Raw genomic sequence first — 18,952 nt, forward strand, 5'->3', positions numbered from 1 at the left:
TGAATCCCTGTGACTGCTCTCCCTCAAACAAAACCTGGGACAAAGTAAAAAAAAAAAAATGAGGAATAGAGTCGACAGATGGACCTAATCCTAAACAAAGTGAATTTCTTTTTTAAAAGTGCTTCAACGATCGAGTCATATCGGGATTGTCGTCCGTGTGAGATGTGGATTTCAGCACATTCTGCAGTGAAGGTATAGGCTAAAATAGTGAGATTAACTTAACATTTTGGAAGTAAAACGGATTAAAATATTACAGCTCATTGGAAAAACAGTCTTTTTGTAAGTACAATATTAATTTGATGTTTCGTTCTTCCCTTCTCATACGAAGAGCGTTTTCCTTTACACAGCAGTTTGTTCTATACAAAAATAGCTTCATTCCCCTAAAATTAAGTTAAATTAAATACGGAGGTGGCGGATCTGCTGGTGCTGAGTCTAAAAGGACATGATGGTCCTCTGGATGACGTCCACGCAGTCTCTGAGCTCGGACTCTGAGATGACGAGGGGCGGGGCGAAGCGGATGATGTCGCCGTGAGTGGGTTTGGCCAGGAGCCCGTTGTCACGGAGACGCAGACACACCTGCCACGCGTCGTAATCTGAAACGGAGACGGGAGAGGATTTAAGAGGAGGTCTGGGAGAAAACACAAGGTTTGAGACTCAGAGACCATGATACAGTAAGTGAACAGTCAGCTGCAGGAGGAGGCCGTCCCACTGCAGGGCTTTGGGTGCATGATGGGGATGTGAAGATTAACCGGTTTTACAATTACGATTATAAAAAGACGCGGTAGGTTAACTGAGCGTTTTAGAAGCTCTTGCGCAGACCTACGAGCCGCTGTACGACACAAACAGCTCGTAAACTCACCGATAGTTGACCGAGGCACGACGACGCTCTCCTCCAGAGTTACAGCATCCACAAAATGAGGGACCTCTTTAGGTATTAGATGGTCAAGCCTCGCGTCGGAAAGGTCCAATATTAAACAACATCTTCGAGATAATCCTTCTCTGCGTCTGTTTAAGTCAGGGTAACGAACTGCATACCGTAAATTCTCCGGGTTCGCGGCTGGCGGAGGCAAATTAAAGCCGGGGCTTTTATTAGAAACTATAGCAGTAGAAATATTCCCCATGTTTGGAATTTGTCTCATACTGGTGTAAATGAAAACTCACGTGCAGGAAGTAACAAACTGAACCCGGGCCGAGGGGGACGCTGCGGAGGAGCTGATCCGAGCGTAACTTTAACACAGATTTAGCCACTTTTCAAACCTCCTGTGACGATATTTGGAAACAGGGCAACAAATGTTGTGTGACCCTCCAGGGTTTTAATAAAGTCTCCATCGCGTCTTCAAAGCACGTCCAGCTGCTCCGTGTGCAGGTCAGTCCCACGCCTCAAAATAACTCCTCCCATCAGCGCGAGCGTCTCGTCTTCTCTCGGGTCAGTCTCATGATCGATCACAAACACAAACGCTCCGTCTAAACTCGCCTTTACACAAGATAACAACAAATAATCCGGTCTGCGGTAAAAACGAAACAGAAACCTGCAGTGACATTGATGTCAAAGCTCCGCTAACAGCAACGAAACACTTCCTGTTGTCCCGACAAATTAAAAGGCGTCAATGTTCCAGCCGCTGGGAGAGGGTTTGAAATGTTCATTAATAAATGAACCTAATATTTTAGGTGCAAATGGACACAAATCTCGTTTTTCTTCGTTTTCCTGGTCGTCCGTTTTGCTCAAATAGAAATAAAGGCCCGTCTCTGAGTGTGGCCTGGTTCCAATAAAGGCCTGGTCCGAGATGTCCTTGAGTAAATAAAGGCCCCGGCCTATATTAGAGCATTTACAGTAATTCCCAATAAAGTTTGTCCAAATGTTCAGAAAGAGGCTCAGGAGGCAAACATAATAAAAACGAAAAGAAAGTGACGACACGCACAAACACACACACGTTTCCTTTGTCTGTTCATCAAAACATCTGACAAATAATTAAGCCACAGAGGTAATAGCAACACGTCTTCATTTACCTTTGGTCTCCTTGATGACGATGGCGTTGAGCAGACCTTTCCCCCTCACTGTCGTCACGATGTCTTTGGGCAGTTTGCTCAGCTCCGTCCTGAGGATCTGTCCCATCCGCTCTGCGTTCTCCGCCAGACGTTCCTCCTCCAGAACCTACACGGGTCAAAACATCCACAAGCTTTAAACCAAACGTCTGTGCCCGGTCACTGAGGCCTGGTGTAGTGAGTGTGCCTCACCTCCAGGGCGGCGATGGCCACTCGACAGGCCACAGGGTTCCCTCCGTACGTGGATCCGTGCTCTCCGGGTTTGATGGTCAGCATGATCTCATCGTCACACAGCACGGCAGACACCTACAGCACAAACGAGAAACATTTACACGGTTTATACTGGCTGAAGAGAAGATCCAAGAGCTACAGATGTGATTTGAGATCCCAGAACCTGAATGTTCCCGGACGTCTGTGGGAAATGCTTGTGTTTGAGCCGTTTCTCACCGGGTAAACTCCTCCGGACAGAGCCTTTCCCAGAGTGATGATGTCGGGCCGGACGTTCTCGTGGTCCACAGCCAAACGCCGGCCGGTGCGGGCCAGGCCGGTCTGCACCTCGTCCGCGATCCACAGCACCTGAGTGAACACAAGACAGACATGAAGACCACAGTGAGGGACGATCCTGGTTCAGGCCTGGTTATGACCTGCTCCACGCCCAAAGGGGAATCTAAACTGCCCTTATCTGGGGCCACTTTTGACCGTGAGGCCTGGAGCGGTTTCTTGTTGGACCGGTTTGGGGGGGAAACACGTTATGCCCGGACAGGGAGAATGCACAGTCAAGGAATGTCCACAAGCTTTAAAGCATATTTTACATTTGTCATATTTAACCTCTTGCCTTAACCGAGCACGTTTTCTCCAGTTCGGCGTAACTACTGGCAAATCTAAAAGTTTCTCAGCTGGAGAGCTTACAGCCAATAGACCAGGGGCAACGTCAGGCCCAGGTGCCAAATCTAGCCCTCCAGCACAGAACCTCTGGCCCTCAAGATGATTTTGAGAAACATTATTACACAAATCAGAGAGAACTTTTAACATTATTAGAGTTAAATGGGAGAAAAAAGGGTAGAAATACTGTCAATACACCCAATGAGGTCATATATGATGCACAACACTGGCATTTGAAAGAACTGCACTCTCGTTTTAAGGAAGAAATGACATAAATCTACATGAATGAACAGATTAAATCTAAGGTTTGAGTAGATTTGGTCTGGTCTTCGATGAGATAGAACCTTCAGTAGTCGTTATTCTCTCAATTCAGATAATTTTGTGTCCTTTTCAAGTGAAAAACAATTATTTGTCTGATTTCAACTTTTATTCTTGTTCCATTACCGTGAACATTTGTATCTTGGATTAGTTCAAATTAGACTTGAATTCAACGTAGAACTTTAATTCAAGCAATTTTCAGTCATTTGTCTCCTTTAAGATGGTCATGTTTCCAGTGTTGTGCTTTACTTTGGGCTAATAATCAACGGCTTCAGCCCTCGGTCTCTTTACAGTAAAGAAAATCGGCCTCCGCCAAGAAAACTTGGCTACCCCTGCAAAAGACCATGGTAATGCCTCATTTGAAAGCTAAGGCTTACAAACCTGATCTATGCTCTTCCCTTGTTTTCGTTGTCACATATTTGTTCCGTTTACGTCACGTGTTTGACATATGTAAGTCACATTTTTTGTGGCTTCATCACCAGCTCAAGATGGCTGTGGCTAAAGAGAGCTCACAGCTGGAACCCTTCCGCAGGGGAAGCCTAGTCAGTCTTTGCTGCCCCACACCCCGCATGCTGACGATGCGGAAGGGTTCCAAAAAATGTGGCTGCTTCAAGGATACCATCTTAAAGTGACGACCCGCAATCATTTTCAGAGTTGTAGCTCGTGGCAAAGCATCTTTGATGTTTACTTCACCTTACAATTACATTACACTAAAAACCGAAATGCGGTCAAAACTCAACGAAAACATGGCAAGAAAGCAAAAAAAAACAGACTTAAAATTGACAAAAACTAAGAAGAAGAAGCTTGGATGAGTTTTGTAGGTTTACACTGGCCTATTCATTTAAACCAGGGGTGCCCAAAGTGATAATTACATTGGCCCGCCAGAGAGTGACCTACTTTTGCATCGGGTCTGGTTAGTACCAACTCTCTCCCATTCATTCTCAATGGTAAATAAGGATGCAGTACACTTTTTGGCCACCAGCGTCAAATTGGGGGCGCTGTTTCACTCCTTTCGCAAAGTTAAGGAAACACAGTAACTGATTTTATCTTGACTATGTCAACGGTTAGGAGAAAAGGGGCGGGCACAATTCAGACCAGGCTGTAAACTTTTAGATTAGGGTAACGAGTTGAAGTGGGAGTTAAGGGGTTATAAACTTCACCCCTCAGTGCCACCCGCTGGTCACTTTCACAGTGGTCCGTCCCGTTCTAGACTCACGTTGTGTTTGGTGCAGAGCTGTCTGACTTTGGTGAGGTATCCCGCGTCTGGAACCACGACTCCAGCCTCGCCCTGGATCGGCTCCATCATGTAGGCCGCGACGTTCGGGTCCTGCAGGGCTTTCTGACACAAAAGGGAAGTCGAGGTTAGACTCGGCGTTACAGATGAAGAAAGTGATGATCTTTGTACCTCGAGAGCCGCGATGTCGTTGTAGGGGATGAGCTCGAAGCCGGGCATGAACGGCCCGAAGCCCTCGTAGCTGCTCGGGTCCGTGGAGCTGGAGATGGCGGCCATCGTCCTGCCCCAGAAGTTTCCATCTGAAGGAGAATAATTAACTGTTACAATGTGCAGGTGTCAACCCCTTAACTCCCACCTGAACCGAGCACATTTTCTCCAGTTTGGCTTTACCCCAGTCCAAAAGCTTCTGGAAAAAAGATGTGGAAATAGCAACAAAACTATGATGGAAATGTGACAAAAAAGTGAGAAAACATTGAGAAAAAAGTGACGAAAAATTGATGAAAAAGTGGCAAAAATGTCACAAATATGTCAACAGAAATTGACAAAAAATGACAAAAATGTGGCCAAAAAATGACCAAAAAATGACAAAAATGTGACAAATAAAACACACAAAAATGACAGAAAATTGATAAAAAATTGACGAAAAAATGACAAAAAATATTACAAAAATGTGATTAAAATTTGACCAAAAAAATGGAAAAAAAATATAAACATGTGAGGAAAAAAATGACAAAAAAGTTACAAAAATGAGTTGAATACCCACAAAAAAAAAGATGGAAAAAAATCTGATGACGTGAGGAAAAAGATCCTCTCGGTTCAGGCGGGAGTTAAGAGGTTAAAGACAATGAAACTGCAGCTCACAACTTTGACCAGCAACCGGCGCCATTTTCATTTCCAAATAATACACTTCTAATGCTGCAAACACTAAAAGTCTGTTCATATTTAATTTAATTAGCAAGAATTCCATCACTTGTTCCATAAAACTAGTCGAGCAAGGTCATTATAGTTCAGGATATTTAGATATGCCAGTTGGATTCTGAGTTTATGGTTTTTAATGACATTTAACTGCAGAAATGTTGCTAACGCGTACATCCAGAGAAAGACACTACAGCTGTGTTTCAACTTCCTGAAACTTTTGGATGTTGTGGCTTTCTTTGGCGACATTTGTAGCCGATACTCGATATTTTTTCCAGTATCGGCTCAGATTTCCAATACCAGTTTGGTGCGTCCCTAATTTATAGAGACTAGATGAAAGTTGGACGTTTTATGCTCGCTACTGCCACCTCAGGTCATATGTGTAACTGCAGTCTCTATATTAAGCTTGTTCCATTGGTTCCATTGGCAAGAATAGGTTTTATCTGCTCAAAGGACAGACCAAATCTAATTCAAGTAGATTTAAGTAATTTCTTCCTTTAGATGAGAATTCTTTTAGGATTATGGCCTAAAAGGGTACTCTAAGACATTTTAAGGAATTCACAGGATTTTTCACATTCTGGAGGGCCAGAGTTTGATGGAGGGCCGGTTTTGCCTACTCCTGCATTAGGACATATACATAATCCTGAATGTCTCCAAACTCAGACAAAAGTAGGGATGCACAGATACCGATACCAGTATCGGACCGATACCACATGCTTGTACTCATACTCGTACTCATTCATGAGGTCCCGATACCAGAAACCGATACCATTTGACGTGCGGCCAGCACACCTACGAGGCGACTCTCAGCTGAGGAGAGAAGAAGCAACAAACAATAATACAATAATCCACATAGAGCTGACTTTATTACAGACTGCGCTCTCTAAACCAGAGTCTGAGCTGGATCTAACCAGAGCTTAATGTTGTAAACACTGCAGACGCTGCAGCACTAACAACATACAGGCTAACGTTGCTAACTCGCGGCTAGCAGTTTTATGCCCAGGGGTTTATTCATCTGAAAAACTAACCCAAAAAAGTCCTCAGAAAATCCAAACTAAAGACATACAGCATGTTTATATTGAGGGAAAATGAGCTGCAGCAGAACAATGAAAACGCTGTAGCTTCTCACTAAGTTACTACAAACACACGAGAAAATCTACAGGAGCTGAAGTAAAGACGAAAAGAGACCATTTAAGTAACATCTCAACACTATTGTTAAATAAAAATACATAAATAAATAAAGCTCAGGCATTGGGAGCTTTAGGACATGGGCTTTTCTGTCTATGATGGACAGAGACATAAAAATAATATTAAAAAAATATATATATTGAATGAAAATAAATAAATAAATAAATGGCATCAGCCCAATTCTAATATAACTGCTCTCAAATGTGTCGCCTACTTTACTTAAGGAAATGTACATGAGTAAATTAACTAATTACAAACCAATCTGAAAAAAGTATGAACGTTGAAGAAAATGCCTTGTACTCTTATCGGTATTCGGTATCGGCGAGTACTTAAATCAAAGTACTCGTACTCGTATTGGTTTTAGAAAAAGTGGTATCGGTGCATCCCTAGAAAAAAGGATTGGGAAGAAGCAAAACCTCCCACCCCCTTTAAGTTATAAATAAATAAATGTGCAAGGAGCCAATAGTGACAAACTGCACCACAGCGACCCTTAAAGTGAGAAAAGAATAAAGTCGTGAGGCTGAACTGTCTTTTTTTTTTCTTTGAGCATCTGACTATCACCCGTTAGCTCGACTGTATGTGGTACTGACTTGCAAAGATGATCTTGGCCTGGTTCTTGGGGACTCCTTTGACGGTGTAAGCCCATTTGCGAGCCAGTTTACAGGCCGTTTCTCCGGCTTCAACACCTGGAACAAATGATTTAAGAAAAGGCATCACAACGACAGCAGTCCCGACATGAATAACGGCTCTGACGGCAGCACTGACCGGTGTTCATGGGCAGCACTTTGTCGTATCCGAACAGCCGCGTGACGTACTCCTCGTAGGCTCCCAGCACGTCGTTGTAGAAGGCTCTGGAGGTCAGGGCGAGTCTGGAGCTCTGGGCCGTGAGGGCGGAGATGATCTTGGGGTGACAGTGGCCCTGGTTCACGGCGCTGTACGCGCTCAGGAAGTCGTAGTATCGGTTTCCCTCCACGTCCCAAACGTAGATACCTGCACGGGGAGAGAAACGAGGAGGACATAAGTGCAAAGTTAATTATAATATATGAGAGATCAGAGAGATACTGTACAATATAAAGGCCCATAAAAACATTAAAGTGCCTTGTTTAGAGTCATCACGGCTCGTGGAAAGAAACTGTTAGAGGTGATCAGTAGAACATTTGAAAGACGCATCTTAACCTCATAACTCCCGCCTGAACCGAGAGGATCTTTTTCCTCACGTCTGATTTTTTTTTCCATCATTTTTTTGTTGGGTATTCAACTCATTCGTCTTTTTTTTTTTTTGTCATTTTTGTCACACTTTTGCCATTTTTTTTGGTCAATTTTTAGAATTTTTTTGTCAATTTTTTATCACATTTTTGTAATTTTCTTGTCACATTTTATTTGGTCATTTTTTTGAATTTTTTTGTCAATTTTTTATCACATTTTTGTAATTTTCTTGTCACATTTTATTTGGTCATTTTTTTGAATTTTTTTGTCACATTTTGTTTGGTCATTTTTTGTCACATTTTTTAGTCACTTTTTGGTCACATTTTTGTAATTTTTCTGTCACACTTTTTCCATTTTTTTTTGTCAATTTTTGTAATTTTTTGATCAAATTTTTATCAAATTTTTGTAATTTTTCTGTCACATTTTTTGTCACATTTTTTGTCACATTTTTTGTCATTTTTTTGATCACATTTTGGTAAATTTTTTGTCACATTTTATTTGTCACATTTCTGTAATTTTTCTGTCACATTTTTGTCCATTTTTTGGTCACATTTTATTTGTCACATTTTTGTAATTTTTCTGTCACATTTTTGTCAATTTTTTTTGTCACCGTTTTATTGTCATTTTTTGTCATATTTTTTTTTATCTACAAGATCTGGCGACCCCAAAAAAATTGTCTCGCGACCCCAAGTTGAGAACCACTGGCTTAGACCAAAAGGTTTCCAAAAATATACAGTTTTCATACTCCACAAAAATCGAAACATGTGAACCGGACTAACGGTTGTATCTTTGCCTTTGCCGATTTTCATCAATGTTTCTCATAAAAACAGAACTTATTTTAATTGTCTTGAAAAAATATGTTGCTCATAAATGTAGAAACAGGATCATTTATCAAGACAGGTGCTAAAGAGCGAGTGCAAGATGAAGAATAAAACATGCTATTTTGTGGTCATATTGCACCTAATTTACCATTTGATTACACCTGTGTCACAGTAATAGGGTCTCAAATCTGAAGTGTAAATGGTAAAATAAGTTGTCAAAGGAAACAGACACACGATGTACATAACCATACTGTACCTAAGGGCCACAGGCATCAGTAGTAAGTAAATCCGTCAGCGTGGTACTCACCCTCTCCTCGCTCCAGCGCCACGGGCAGCGGGTGGTAGTTGTGCGCGCCGTACTTCTCCTCGCGGGCGTAGATGTCCTCGGAGGTGAGAGCGCCGCCCTGCTGTCTGAAGGCGGGGGTGGAGGAGGTGAGTTTGGAGCCGGAGTGAAGGCAGCGGCGCAGGCTGAGGCCGAGCTGAGCGATGCCCTTCATGACCAGATCTGCGAACGCAACGGGACGAGTCAGACACAAGCAATGATGATGATGATGAGGGGCTCGAACGGCACGATAGCTCACAAAACAGCTCGTCTCACAACATTTATATCACATGAATAAACCGATCACAAAAGCCTCACAAACTCAGCCTAAAACTACATAACCATAAATGTGCAAAAGTTTAAGTTCTGTGATTATTTTCCTATGTAGTTCAACGTTTGCCATGTTTTGGGCATGCTATAAAAGAAAAAAAAAAGAAAATAAATTACTCTACTTCAAATGTGCCTTTTCTTAAACTGAATGGAGGATCTAACGTGTTGAAACGCTTTACTGAAATACTGCAATATCATCATTATTAGGACAGTCATAAATAATTAATATAATGGACACAGGCTGTGGCTCGGCTACTTTTTAAGTATCGATATTGGGCAAAAAGTATGGATACTAATTTGCTTATGTAAAAGGAGGCGGGGCAGCAATTATCAACACAAAATGATGATTTATTTCTTTGTTCTGAGTCAAAACAGTCACAACAGCAAAGGATTGAACTGAGCCGGGCAGATCATTCTGGTTTAGGTTCTGTTTGTCATTTAAGTATTAATTTTAAATGTTGTTTATGTATTTAATTTCACATTAAAATTGTTTAATTAACCAGTTAAAGTAATATAATTTGAATTGACCAATTAATTATATAAAACAACCAGTTTTATAAATGTTTATTGATTGAAATACATTCACCCATATGAAATGACCAGTATCGGTATCGACAAAAAAGACCCCAAAAGTATCGGTATCGTATTGATTCCAAAAAAATGTGGTATCGCCCATCCCTATACTCGATCTCTTTTATGGCGCGTGCATTTAAACAGCCTGGTTCTGGATTGAAGACTTTAACAGGATGTTTCTCAGTCGTCCTTGGACCGATTTTAACCATTTAAAAACTCAGAAATGTTAAAATCTCAACTGTTTCGATCTTTCCATGTGAAACGCAATAATCTATATATAAAATGTCCAGTTATTGCTCGTCATTTATTTCACTTCTGTTCATCACAGAGCTGCCAAAATCACACATATGGCGATGGTGTTAGAAAATAATCAAGCAAATAACCTGGTTTAGTGTTATTTAGTGTAGCACTTTAAATGGTTTAAATGGTTAAAAACAGATAAAACATTAAGGCTCTGAAGGCCAAGTGAAGTTTGGAAAAAGCCAGATTCTTGCATAAAACATGACTAATAGAAATGTAAATGATCATTTAAAGGTACACTGTCTAGCATTTTGCCAAAGCGCAGAGCAGCCACGTCGGTTTTCAGTTTCGCTGAACCAAATGTTCCTTTCACACGAGACAAAGACGTGGCGGTCGGTTTAATCCCTGCGAGCGAAACCTGCTGCGGCTCCAGTGGTTTGGGACAAAAGTGACTCTGCAGCCACAGGAATGTACAACACAAATCAAAGCTCACAAAAAGAATATTGTATCGTGATAGTAGGTGATGCAATAATCCTATCGCAAGAAGCAACAATATCACAAAATCACTCAAGTCTTCCATCTTTTTGCAAACTCAGCCCAAAAAAATATGTTTGTAATAGAACAGGCCAATCACAGTCTGGTCTTTTTGCATAACTGAGGGCACACAGTTCTTCCAAAGATGTTGTTAGCATTAGGCCCCTCCCAGTATATTCCTATAGCTCCAAACGGGGTAAAGGTAGAAGCGACCGAGCTCTTCCAAAGTTTAGATTTCCTCGTATTGATCAATCTCAGTGTTCTACTTTTAAACAGCCGCCCTTCTCGTTGAACAGGCCCGTTCGACGTGTTTGTGCAAAGAGGAAGTACAGTCTTCATTTGTGTCTGACACATTTGTGCAGACAGTGATTGCTTCAGAGGTTTTACTCCACGGTGCAAACACAAACACTGGAGGACGTCCAAGAGCAACAGCTGAGTTACATAACACTGGATCAAAAGGAATGTTCTTATTATTACTCAATAATGAGTCACTGTTACGTCTGAGCCTGTGTTGATGATTTATGACGGGTGTATCATAGGTCAGTAAACAAGGTCAGTCAATGCAATTTGCAGCCCTGTTTAATTGAAAAAAGACAAAATTCTGGACAGTTTAAGATCTGCAAACACAGGAATGAGGCGCATTATAAAAATGGGACTCAACGGGTAATTTTAGAGCAAAACTGCAGCTGGATGTATCATTTTTATACGACCAGACCAAAAAAAACAAGACACAATCGCGCTACTATCTCTGCTGTCAAAACGCGATATCTGCAATAGTAAATCTCTTCGGGACGTTCTCAGTGACAATGATTTGGGCTGTGAGGTTAATCACAGGTTTTGACTACGGCAATAACCAAAGCAAGAGGCTGAGGTTTGTTTTTTCCTTCCGTCTCTGGCATTTCGAGTGAAATATGTCACCGATTAGAATGGTGGAGCCTCTGATCTCAGGTTCAGCTGCAGCAGATAAAAAGGTCTGAGTCTCCATAAAGCAGATTCTAAAGTTTTAGATAGATGATTTGTGATTCCATCCCAGACCCAGACTTATTCAAACCTCTTGGGGACAGCCACGTGACTAAAACGTTTTATTAAAAGGATCCCCGTTAGTGCAGTCAGACTTGGATCACTATTCTGGAGTTAGTTTCTGAGGTATAAAAAGGTCTCCAATAAAATCGTTTATCGCAATATTTTCCTGCCTCGATATTTCGAACTTCTGCCACGTCCTCCTAGTTCTAGCTCCCCTCTACGTACTCATCCTTCCTAGTCTTAGACATCTTCCTAGTCCCAATCCTTGTCCTCCTCGTCCTTGTCCTCCTCATCCTAGACCTCCTCATCCTAGTTCTAGTCCTACTCTTCCTAGTTCTAGTTCTAGTCCTCCTCCTAGTTCTAGTTCTAGTCCTAGTCCTCCTAGTTCTAGTTCTAGTCCTAGTCCTCCTAGTTCTAGTCCTACTCCTCCTAGCTCTAGTCCTACTCCTCCTAGCTCTAGTCCTACTCCTCCTAGCTCTAGTCCTACTCCTCCTAGTTCTAGTTCTAGTCCTCCTAGTTCTAGTTCTAGTCCTCCTAGTTCTAGTTCTAGTCCTAGTCCTCCTAGTTCTAGTTCTAGTCCTACTCCTCCTAGTTCTAGTCCTCCTAGTTCTAGTTCTAGTCCTAGTCCTCCTAGCTCTAGTCCTACTCCTCCTAGTTCTAGTCCTCCTAGTTCTAGTTCTAGTCCTACTCCTCCTAGCTCTAGTCCTACTCCTCCTAGTTCTAGTTCTAGTCCTCCTAGTTCTAGTTCTAGTCCTAGTCCTCCTAGTTCTAGTTCTAGTCCTACTCCTCCTAGTTCTAGTCCTCCTAGTTCTAGTTCTAGTCCTAGTCCTCCTAGTTCTAGTTCTAGTCCTCCTAGTTCTAGTTCTAGTCCTAGTCCTCCTAGTTCTAGTTCTAGTCCTACTCCTCCTAGTTCTAGTCCTCCTAGTTCTAGTTCTAGTCCTAGTCCTCCTAGTTCTAGTTCTAGTCCTACTCCTCCTAGCTCTAGTCCTACTCCTCCTAGCTCTAGTCCTACTCCTCCTAGTTCTAGTCCTACTCCTCCTAGTTCTAGTTCTAGTCCTAGTCCTCCTAGTCCTAGTCCTCCTAGTTCTAGTCCTAGTCCTCCTAGTTCTAGTCCTAGTCCTCCTAGTTCTAGTCCTAGTCCTCCTAGTTCTAGTCCTCCTAGTTCTAGTCCTAGTCCTCCTAGTCCTAGTCCTCCTAGCTCCAGTCCTACTCCTCCCAGCCCCAGCTCTACTCCTCCCAGCCCCAGCTCTACTCCTCCCAGCCCCAGCTCTACTCCTCCCAGCCCCAGCTCTACTCCTCCCAGCCCCAGCTCTACTCCTCCCAGCCCCAGCTCTACTCCTCCTAGCCCCAGCTCTACTCCTCCTAGCCCCAGTCCTCCTTCAAATCCTAATCCTCCTAGTACCCCTCGTCCTAGCCCTACTAGTTCTAGTCCTGTTCATCCTAGTCCTAGTCTTCCTCCTCCTTATAGAGTGTTGCTGAACCTAGACCTGACCAACCACAGCGACCCAAGATCAGAACAGTGAGTTATTTTGGGCTGTGTATTATTATAATGGGAGGGTTAGGACTTTAGGCAGATGTGTCATAAAAGCATTCTTAAAAGGTCATTTAATCCTCCTTTTTTACTGCGCAAGTGAAAAAGGCAAATGGAAAAACACAATTCTGGGCAAATACGACCCACGGGGTAATCAGTAACTTTTCTGCCCCGAGCCGAGGTAAGCAATGTAAACAGACGACACCTGGTTCTAACAAGTCAGAGGAGCTGCTGCTGTCCCCTGGCTCTGATAGGCTCGACCCCACACACCCACAACCATCACAAGCCACGGCTAAAATAAGACTCAAGGAAGTGCATTTCAACTCCTCCTGTAGTGTCCAAGGAGAGACACATCATGACATAAATATAGGGCAATGCAATTTTTTCCTATGCTTTCTAAGGTGAAGAGGCATAAACGTGTGGCAACAATAAAACAGTAGGAGCTTATTATGAGCTACAACAATATCGAATACATTGATTGTTTTCAGATAGGCTTTTAGACATCTTCTTTAACAGGTAAACCTTCAGCTGAACTGAGCACAAACGCAACAAAAAGGTGTAAAAAGTGACACATAAAAAGGCACAAAAGAGCAAGAAAAACTGCAATAAAAGTGGGAGAAAATGTGACAATAACGCAATAAGAAAGTTACGCAAAAAAAAGCCACAAGAGCAACAAACAGACAAAAGAGCAACAAAAGTAGGGATGAAAGCCATGAAAAAAAGTGACCAAAATGTCTTTAATGATCTTGATTTATATAGCATCTTTCACAGACATACCGTATTTTCCGGACTATAAGTCACACTTTTTTTTCGTAGTTTGGCAGGGGGTGCGTCTTATACTCCAGAGAGACTATATTTTTTAAATTCAAATACATAATTAGAGGGTACTGCAGACTAATTGAGCAGCAGAAAGAAAGCTAGGAGTGAGTGGGGAGGTTACTCCAAGAAGAAAAAAGAACAAAGCTGGTCACGGGCTAAAAGCTCGATGGCCACATTTAGAGGAACGACTTTGCAAATGAGAGATTGAAAAACATGCTGGTGGGAGAGGTTTGTCAACGGGGCAGTGGTCTGTTCCTTATACTTTAGTTATCTGAACTGTTTATGTGACGCTAACATAACAGACACCTATTTAGTTCGTTGTGTAATGTGTCACGTTAGCAAACCGTTCACCTATTCAGACTGTTGTTTTTATCTCATTAGGCATATTTTGGCTGGTGTGTCTTATACTCTGGAGCGACTTATAGGAAAATACGGTAGTCACGAAGCGCTTTACATGAGACAGTTGTACATTCACTCCATACTCGGTGGTGGTAAACTACCTTTGTAGCTTCAGTTTCCCCTGGGGGAGACTGACAGAAGCGCTGTCGCGACTGCACAGGTCTGCGCCAACGGACCCTCTGACACCACCATGCATTCACTCACACACATTCATCCTGGCCTATTGTACATGTTTTTAGTGATGGGGGAAACCGGAGTGCCCGGAGGAAACGTACGCAGACACGGGGAGAACATGTAAACTCCACACAGAAAGGCCCCGTCCTGGTGGGAATCGAACCCTGGACCTTCTAAACGAGAGCGTTGACAGCTAAGGCTGAACGATATGAATAGAATAGAATAGAATAGAAAAACTTTATTGTCCACCATGCACAATGATGGCAGAAATTTGTCTTTGGCTTGCTCATACATTCCGCTCATACATTCCACTCATACATTCCAATACATTTAAAATCAGTTCATTATAAAATCGGTTCACTGCAGACACAGCAGCAGCAGGTTCACTACATTACGAAAAGGAACAGACTGACTCAACGACATTAGTACTTACAACTTATTTAGCTCCTTGATGGCAAAGGGAACAAAGGAATTATGGACAAAATTTCATATCTCGATATTCATGCCAGATATCCCGCTATCCCGATACCATATAACTATGGATTAGCATTTTTCAGAAAAAATAAAATCATAATACAAAAGAGTGCAGTTTTATTGATGAAAATCCTTATTGTTTATATCTTGCTTCAATTTTTATATTTTGAATGTTCATATCTCGTTTTCAACACTATAACGATATCTTCCAGCCCTGCCAAAGTGACAACACGTCAACAGTGCAGATCTTTGTAGGTCTTAGCTTTCAAAGAGACTAAACTCCAGTCGAAAAGATTCTAGATTTGGGTAAAGCTGAACCAGAGAAAATGCTCTTGCTTAAAAATGGGCCGATACCTGATCTTCTTCTCACTTCGTTTCCATCATTGGTTGTAAATCATTTCTCCACACTGAGACATGTTCTTACCTGAGCTTAGACGAGTTGATGCGTACCCGTCTGTCTCGTCTAAGCTCAGGTAAGAACAAATCTCAGTGTGGAAAAATGATTTACAACTGTGGTCTGTTCCTTTAAAATGTCAGTTGCGTCCAGACTTGTTCCCAACATTGCAAACGTTCTACTATCCCAAATACTAAAGTTTATCAGCAGGTTTCACAACTTTCAGGGTCACTGCCACAGTAATGCTAACAAAAAGTAGCTTGATTCTTACAGAGTGGGAAAAATGCTTTAGGATAATTAGATGTGTACAGAGTATATTCTTTATCAAATCTACTTGTCAGCCCATTTGCAGGAAAAACACCAGGTGCAGGGCCTTTAATCTTTGAATAAACTGGCATACATTTGTTTCATGGTGATTTCAAGCTCAAGAAATCAGGCATATAGGGCTTGTAGTGGCTAGCTTAAACGCATTTTCAAACTATTATCCTTGAAACTTGAAATATATCGGTCAGTCCAATAATCAAGCGTCTTATTTTGAGGATTAGGCTAATTTGTTGCCAGGTAAAAGCTGCAAACTGGCACACAAAAAATCCTGAAAATCGAGAAAAGTGAGTTGTGTCTAAAGCGACTCCTCCCTAGTTATCATTTATTTTGATTGATGTCACTCTTAATCTGCGGATTTTGTGATGTAGTTGCATAAATCTAGTGGGTCAATCGACCTGGACGCAAACACAAATGACAAAGTTAAATATTTGTGATTTTTCCTTCATAATGTCAGGCTCGTGCATCATATTTCTGCATCTAGCGGCTGAACAAATCTTTGACATATTGCCCTCATTCCTTTTTTAATCACGATTTCGAGGATTAAAAAAGAACTTGTGAGGTGGTACAACGCTGCCGCAGGGGTGACACTCGTGGACCACGTTTACACCCAATTTCTGACTCATTCTGACTCAGTTTTATGGACCTGGAGGATGAAACATGCTAACCGCACGCGCCTTCATCACCGCGCAGAGCTAACATGCTAACAGGCTAACAGTAGCATCCCTCAACGGCTTATTCCAATCGCGAATAAAATGCAGTTTAACCGAGTTATCCCGCAAAAACACGGTATTCACTGCGTGGGATTTAAAAAGGGAAGGGAAATAAGCAAAGCAGAGCTGGCCGTACCTGTGTAGAGGGTTTAAGTCGCTGATAAAGTCCGGAATAAGCCGGTGGATTCGGATGAGATGAGAAGCACAGAGCTGGACTGGAGGGTTTATATTTGGACGGGGGTGTGTACGCAGTGACGCACAGACGCAGGTCGGCCCCGCCCACAGACATGCTGCAACCAGGCTCCTGGGTTACATACAGTCATTTACACCACGAGTTACACATAGGAGTCAAGTTCCTCGGGTTTAGGTGGACTCACTCAGGGGTGAAAGGATTGCTCCTCACTGGCCATGAGGGAAGCTGAAGATCACACAAAATTAGACACACACACATACAAAAAATATATATATTTTGCAAATGTAGGTATTAACATCTTAACTCCCGCCTGAACCGAGAGCATTTTCTCCAGTTCAGCTTTACCCAAATCCTGTAGGCCAGTGTAACACCTCATTTGAAAGCTGAGATCTACAAAAATAAATTGATCTTTTTCCTCACATCATCAGATTTTTTTTCATCACTTTTTTTGTTGGGCAATCATCTCATTTTTGTCAAATGTTCGTGACTTTTTTGTCACTTTTTCGTCCAAATTTTCTTTTTTTCTTTTTTTTTGTCACTTTTTTGTCACTTTTTCGTCAAATTATTCGCATTTCGTGTCAAATTCGTATTGCTTTTTTGTCCATTTTTTGTCACTTTTTCGTCCATTTTTTCTCAATTTTTCGTCAAGTTTTTTCTCACTTTTTTTTTCTGTCATTTTTTTGTACATTTTTTGTACATTTTTTGTAAATTTTTCGTCAATTTTTCGTCCATTTTTTTGATTTTTTTTGTCCATTCTTTGGTCACTTTTTTGTCACTTTTTCGTCAAATTATTCTAATTTTTTGTCAAATTCGTATCACTTTTTTGTCACTTTTTCGTCCATTTTTTCTCATTTTTTCGTCACATTTTTCTCACTTTTTTGTCAAATCTTTATCAATTTCTGTCATTTTTTTGGTACATTTTTTGTCACTTTTTCGTCAATTTTTTCACATTTTCATCATTGTTTTTGTCTCAGTTTTGTTGCTATTTTCACACCTTTTTTCCAGAAGCTTTTGGATCGGGGTAAAGCTGGAGAAAATGTGCTCGGTTCAGGTGGGAGTTAAGAGGTTAAATGTCACGATAAATCCACTAGAGTGAGTTAAAGTCTGAGAAAGTCTGTTGTTAAAGAGACAATATGGAGTTTAAAAATGCTAAAATTGTGTATTTTCCTCCCCCAACATGTTCCAGTCTTAATGTGTAGAATGAGCTCAGACCTGTTCACCACAACTGCCTCTAAAATCATGGACTGTCACTCAAAAAGGTGCTATTCGGATCCGAAGTGCCGTCATGCACGAGCTTAAAGGGATATTTTGGGATTTTTGACATAGGGCTTCATTAGTTATCCAGAGTGTTGCTGATTTCTGGAGATATATATATTTTGAATTCATGCAGTTCTTGTATTTGAAGAGTTTCGTGGCGCTCGACTAATGCAAGGCTAGGACACAGACATTTATATGGTTAGTCTGGTGTTATAAGTGATTTGCCTCAGGTGCTCTGTGGAGCGGGTCAGACTGTTTTTAATGCAGGCTAGCTGATACCATAGACATGCACTAGCCTTGCATTAGCCTAGCGCCACGTAACTCTTCAAATATAAGAACTGCATGAATTACAAAAAAAATATCTCCAGAAATCAACACCACTCTGGATAACTAGGAAATGAGGCCCTATGTCAAAAATCCTGAAATATCCCTTTAATATAGAAGCTGCAGTTACGCATAAGGCCTGAGGTGGCAGTAGTGAGTATAAAATGACCAACTTGCGTCTAGTCCCTTAAACATAAACAAGGATGAAAAAACAAAAACGTCAGAATTAAGCAACAAAAAATGTGACCAAAAAAAATTGTTTTGTAGGTCTTGGCTTTCAAATCAGGCATTACACTGGCCTGCAAGCTGCAAACTCTCCACTCAAGAAGCTTAGACGGTCTGCCTGTGATGGCTCTGCCCAGGAATTGAACCCCAGACCTTCTTGCTGTGAGGTGATGTTCTACACACATTTAGGTGAGTATCATGAAGTATTAAGAGGAAACTATATTCAGGTTTTCTCTTTGAAATATCATCTTCTGAACCAGGGGTGGGCTGGTTTGCGTTGAGGAGGGCCAGTTTTCATCATCGCCAAAACACCAAGGGCCGAACCTCAACATTGTAGACTAAAGTAAAGAACTTTTTTCTGCAAATGCCAAAGTTTTACATCAGTGGTTCCCAAGTTAGGACCCAATGCTACCCTTGGATGACAGGCCCAAATAACCCAAATAAAACCTTAATTTGTCATATATTGTACAAAATATTGTGTTTTCCCACAAGTTTTTAT

General features: G+C 41.6%; 1 protein-coding gene across 1 annotated transcript; it reads right to left on the reverse strand.

The window, feature by feature from the left end:
* Window positions 1-348: 348 nt before the first annotated feature.
* Window positions 349-16,697, reverse strand: oat (ornithine aminotransferase). The gene is made up of 10 exons (XM_079577557.1): window positions 16,591-16,697; window positions 8,915-9,112; window positions 7,346-7,570; window positions 7,171-7,266; window positions 4,649-4,776; window positions 4,460-4,582; window positions 2,491-2,619; window positions 2,236-2,349; window positions 2,008-2,152; window positions 349-593 (listed from the first exon to the last, which is right to left on the reverse strand). Exons 2-10 carry the CDS (start codon window positions 9,102-9,104, stop codon window positions 433-435), a joined length of 1,311 nt encoding a protein of 436 aa, XP_079433683.1. The 5' UTR covers window positions 9,105-9,112; window positions 16,591-16,697; the 3' UTR covers window positions 349-432.
* Window positions 16,698-18,952: the final 2,255 nt, after the last annotated feature.

The sequence above is a fragment of the Gobius niger genome (assembly GCF_951799975.1).
Source record: "Gobius niger genome assembly, chromosome: 19".
NCBI classification, from domain to species: Eukaryota; Metazoa; Chordata; class Actinopteri; order Gobiiformes; family Gobiidae; genus Gobius; species Gobius niger.

Bases quoted from the DNA above. Each gene is read 5' to 3' on its own strand.
- oat (XM_079577557.1), bottom strand. From the start codon at position 9,104: ATGAAGGGCATCGCTCAGCTCGGCCTCAGCCTGCGCCGCTGCCTTCAC. The intron at 4,777-7,170 runs GTCAGTACCACA...ATTCTCCTTCAG, and splicing joins GGCCAAGATCATCTTTGCAA to ATGGAAACTTCTGGGGCAGG. The intron at 2,620-4,459 runs GTGAGTCTAGAA...GTGTTCACTCAG, and splicing joins AGCTCTGCACCAAACACAAC to GTGCTGTGGATCGCGGACGA.